Raw genomic sequence first — 5,705 nt, forward strand, 5'->3', positions numbered from 1 at the left:
TGTAAAAAAAAAAAAAATTTATTAAATAATTATTAACAATTATTAAATGAATATCTTAAAATTTATAAATCTGTAGTATTTAAATTAACCAATATTAATGTACGATCATTAAATTTAGTATTTCCTATTATCTATCTTGTTTTACAAAGCATTGTTTTGGCCTTTTTGCCACTTTTATTAAAATAAAAACTGCAATAGTAATGGGAAAATACATATGCCGGATTTGAGCTCATGCCCACATTGTTCACATGATGTAATAACCACAATGCCATGGCTCTGACCATATACAACACACACAAAAGTATGCAGTTATACTGCATGGCGTGCAGTAGCAAGTACGTTAGAATTATATTCCAAACACACCCTCTTTGGTGCATCTTATATTTTTTCTTGTCACGACAGTTGCACCAGGGTCTGGGAGGATACGGAGGCTTTGAAAAGCCTTTAGACAGAGAGATTTGATATGTGATTTTATAACAGAGCTTTATTCATATTGCTCTGTTATAAAATGTGCTTTTCATCAGAGAGAGCACATGCAGAGACAAGCACGGATGGAATCATCAATAAGGAATTATCGCATTTAATCCTTTGCAACATGCTGTATCTATTTGTCATGAGCGCATATTGTGTGGTATTTTTCAAACCAAGATTCCCCTCATCAATATTCACAAATCTCAAGTTTTCATCATTAATCTCTCAGAGTTCCCTTTTGACAGCAATAATGAAAGGATTGGTGTAACACCAGCTGTAGCTCCATCTTATCAGTTATTGCATGTGTAACTCAAGCCCAACAGATGTCTTTGTTCAAATAATGCATGAGTTGTTCACTCCATTACATTTCATGTTGGAACAACATGGGGGTTAGTAAATGATGACTGAATTTTTAAGTCTTGATCAGAGAATATAAAGTTTAAACACCTGTATATTGTCATTGTGTGTGTGTGTGTGTGTGTGTGTGTGTGTGTGTGTGTGTTTTCTTCCAGAGCTTGCAGAATAAAATGACCACAGGCGGTGAGAAATGAGTTTGTGTTGACTTTCTTCATGAGGGCTGAGAGATGACCATGAACGGCCGCTGGTCCTTCAACACCCTGGCCGTCATCTTTATTCTGCTGTCCACTGCAGGTAAGACCAGATCAAACAGGTGTTGCATATTTATATTATTTCTATGCAGGTTTGCGTTTTACATTAGAACACAATCTCAGTCAGGCTTGTGCCCTCAGAAGTCATGACTTGGACGTGTTGCAGAATGAGTCACAATTTTAAGGATCTGACTTAAGGCAGAAACTCTTATTCAACTTTGACTTTCTCACAGTCAGGGTTGGGGATTGTGTTTGCGGAACGATGTATGTTAAAAGCACACGTCCAGTTTTGTGTGAGTGAAGGAAATCTGCTTGGGAGTGGAGAGATTCGTCCTCGACACACACACAGACATATATATATATATATATATATATATATATATATATCATATATATATGAAGAGTTCATTTGCAAAAACAGAAACATTGTTTTTGTTTAGAAACTTTAGTTTTTGTTTTTTTCATTGTGCATTCCAATTAATCTCAAACTGCAGCTGGTTTGTTTTGATTAGGTTTTTAAAAATTACAAAAAAATACAGCTAACTAACACAATAAAACACAATAAAAAAAATTTAAAAAAAAGATTTTAAAAAAATATATAATATATATATATATATATATATATATATATATATATATAGTGTTGTGGTTGTTTTTGACACCCACAAAGCAATTAAAAGATGGATGCAATTATTTTTTATTAATAAATGATCATAAAACCCTGATTTATAAAATATGATGCATAAAGATATACGCAGATTAATATTTTGATTCATTGATTTGATCCAACTCACATTCAACTGAATTCAATCTGAATCTAATCTGCTTTTTTTACTCTTCAACTCCCAGCAAAACTCATTAAATGGAAATCTTAATGCAAAGCATAAGCCGCTACTACTGTTCATCTACTCACTAGAATCTCGCCAAACATTTCATCAAATGGCCCTCAGATTAATTCAATAGCTACATCCACATTTCCCGTAAGACAAACAGCCAGTACAAAAGCCTCAAGCCTGATTCTGCCATTATATTAAAGGCCAGGCCCACGACAGATGTGTGTTTGGATCGAGCTCCGAAGACTAGACTGTTGTTACAGGATGTAAGAGAGGGAGAGAAACTGAATGAGAGAAATATTTGGGGAATATTTATACAAATACCTTTTCATTTTGTAGTCCCTTTCACTCGCTCTGTAATGTTTCAAGACAAGCGGAGCCAGACGTACCTTACTCAGGGGGAATTCACTAAGAATGAACTGTGCCTGCTGACAGTCGTTTATTTGCAAATGCTGTTTGTGTTGTCTTAGCACCCGATTCACTAAAGGAATTATGCAAATCAGGTAATGGCCCAAACATGGCCAAAAAAATTGCCTGAATGCAATTTGCACAGAGCAATTCTCAATCTTGTAAGCGAGGTTTGAGCGCTAGGTTATGGATAATTCAGGAGACTACCGCAATCTGGCATATTTGACTGTACAGCATTGCTCCACTATATATACTGTATATTTATACTCCAATTCAAAAGTTTGGGATCCTTTTTTTTGGAAAGATATTAACATATTTTTTGGAAAGATATTAAAAGTGAATCTTTTATTCAGCAAAAATGCATTAAATTGATCAAAGTGACATTTATAATGTTACTTTTTTTCTTTTCTTTTTTTGTTCAAATACATTTCTTTTCAAATAATCCAGAAATTTTTTTATATACAACCTTTTTCAACATTGATAATAGTAAGAAATCTTGAGCACCAAATCAGCATATATATGATTTCTAAAGGATACATATGACACTGAAAATTCAAAAGACAGAAAAAAATCAGCATTGCCATGACAGGAATAAATGATATTTTAAAATATATTAAAACAGAAAACAATTATTTTAAATTGCAATATTATTTCACAATATTACTGTTTTTACTGTGATTTATTTATTTATTTACAAATAAAAGCAGCCTTAGTGAGCATGTGAGACTTAAAAAGAATTTCAAAATCATATCAACCAGAAACTTTTGAATAGTAGTATGTATGTATATTTGCATAAAAGTTGATATTTATATACAGATGTAATTTTGTGGCTGTTTTTGACTGCTAAAAAAAGCAAAGATAGTTTCTTTATAAACAACTAAATGAAACCAAGAGAAATTCTTCAAAGATTGTAAATGCAATGAAAATATTTTTGTTGTGATTAATAAATTGCCATTAAAAGCTCATTTATCAAATATGATACATACACACATGCAAACATTTTTATAATTTTTTTTTATGTATACATATTTTGTCTAAAGGTTCAAAGTTTCAATAAACTTCAAGTTAAAAAAAATAGAAAATGCTAATTACTCAAAATGTCACATTTCAATGCATTTAGCGTCTGCTTTTTTGCTGGATTGAGAGTGTTTTTGTGCTGAATTAGTGCACACTGAAGGGGCACGACTGTTTAGTGAATTCACCCCAGGATATTTCAACACACAAGCGGAGCCAGAAGTATCACACACACAGACTTTTGAGATTGTTTATGTAACTCCTGAGCCATATCTCCCCCGACACAGAAGAGATAAATATCTCAAATGAAGCGAAACCTGTCCCCAAAGTGAGCACGGCAAGAAGCAGAGAACACAGTTCTTTTTTTTTCACAAACCTAATGGCTGAACATCATGGAGAAATGTCGCACAGTGTCATTCATAAACCATTTTGCTGCCATTCTCCAGTGAGTGCAGACATGTTAATTCTAACATAGACAGACACAATTACCCAAAAGTAACTTGAGGACAAGGCCCTTATTCAAACATCTGTGAATATTTAATATTTCTTTCATGGAATGTTCTTTGCAGTGCAGTCATGTAACTAGTTATAATGAGTGAGAGCTACAGTCCACCATCATTATAAAACACAAGCAGGTAGATCTGCTCTCTCTGCCAGAAAACACATGCTGACTTCCTTCATCTGCCAAAACTCCCACAAGAGGGTGAACTTTCACCTTTACGAGTCCACACAGCTCGCGTTTGGCTTCATGAGGCATTCTACCCCATCCAAAATCTGCCGTTCCCTGAGGTTAATAGTCATAAACCTATCCATTTATGGTAACGTCAGTATCCTTAAAACATTTAGTAGACTCTCTTGACTGAGCTCACTTCAATAGGCATGAAAGAATTCGCTATTCATCTTTGGTTTTCTCTGAGCAAATGTCTTGTGTGCCTTTTGTATGCAAAGAGAGAATCGTCATGGTGCACTTTTTAGCATTCAGACACATCTCTCTCAGCTGAACTATCTGAAAGAGCAGAAGTCTAAGAAAAAGCACTTGCCAAGCTCAGTGTTAAGTAGGACTGGGAACCGGTTCTACGGTTTAAAAAACACCTGAATTAAATGATTTATGACTTTTGGTTCTGTTCACGGTTCCTGAATGTGCATTCTTCCACCAACACAGATAAAATACTGTACTTTTGCACTTAGAACATGGGAAATCACAAAACATACAGCCGACACAGCAATCTGGTTGTTTTTCAGTGAATCAAAAACACTTATATCTGAATGGCTACTGAATTAATTTATCTCACTTACTGAGCACAAGTCATTAAATCAGTGTTGCTTTTGACTTGTTGTTTATATGACGATGTTTATTTACTGATAACACATTTGAGTTTTATTGCATCAAGGAGTTATTTATACTCTAAAAGTGACTTAATTATTCAATGAACAAATACACAAGTGAACAATGTTTTTATTTATTCAGGGCTAATTGACAGATTGCATTAACACACATTTTTGTGCTGAATTAAAAAGAATACAAATGCTAAAGAATAAACCATGGTCTTGCTCTTTGCATGCTAAAATTGCATTTGATGTATTCATGTTTTGCTATATCTATTTTGTTGAAGACTAAAATGTTCTCATTTGTCATCAGACTGCTGAAGGCAGTAAAGATTACATTACTTATTTCCAAATATTTCTTTCACTAACGAGACTAGCACCAAACCAACATCAAGATATGGAAGCCTGTTTCCACCTTAAGAGTACAAGATAAAAATGGTAATCTTGAGAAAAAGTTTAAAGAAATAAATAAATATAGTGACACTGTGAAACAAAGTAGCAACTAAGTGATATAAAGTCAAATTGCAACAAAGCCACATTGTGAGACATAAAATCACAATTAAAATACATAAAAACAGTAATATTGTGAAATATTATTACAATTTAAATGAGTTGTTTTATATTTTAATAGATTTTCAAGTGTAATTTATTCCTGAGATGACAAAGCTGAATTTTCAGCATAATTACTCCAGTTTGCAGTGTCACATGATCCTACAGAAATCATTTTAATGTTCATTTGGTGCTCAAGAAACCTTTTCTTTTATTATCAATGTTGAAAACAGCTGTGCTGCTTAATATTTTTTGTGAAAACAGTTTTTTTTTTTTACAGGATTTTTTAATGAATAGAATGTTTTTAAAAATCTGCATTTATTTGAAATGGAGATATTTTCTAACAAAATAAATGTGATTATTGTCATTCTTATCAATTTAATCCAATCTTGCTGAATAAAATTATTAATTTCTTTAAAGGGGTCATATGATGCAATTTCACATTTTCCTTTTTGGAGTGTTACAAGCTGTTCGTGAATAGATAAGTTCCCTAAAG

The 5,705-nt window shown here is 33.0% G+C and overlaps 1 protein-coding gene across 1 annotated transcript in view; it reads left to right on the forward strand.

Annotated features, from left to right (window-relative positions):
* The first annotated feature begins 992 nt into the window (after positions 1–992).
* LOC107587186 (uncharacterized protein KIAA1644 homolog) overlaps positions 993–5,705 on the forward strand; it is an 11,395-nt gene continuing 6,682 nt past the window's right edge. The window contains exon 1 of the mRNA XM_016274853.1: positions 993–1,122. Coding sequence (XP_016130339.1) covers positions 1,056–1,122 — 67 coding nt within the window. The 5' untranslated portion in view covers positions 993–1,055. The remainder of the gene's footprint in view (positions 1,123–5,705) is intronic.

This window comes from Sinocyclocheilus grahami, unplaced genomic scaffold, assembly GCF_001515645.1.
Source record: "Sinocyclocheilus grahami isolate Dianchi unplaced genomic scaffold, SAMN03320097.WGS_v1.1 scaffold90.1, whole genome shotgun sequence".
NCBI lineage: Eukaryota > Metazoa > Chordata > Actinopteri > Cypriniformes > Cyprinidae > Sinocyclocheilus > Sinocyclocheilus grahami.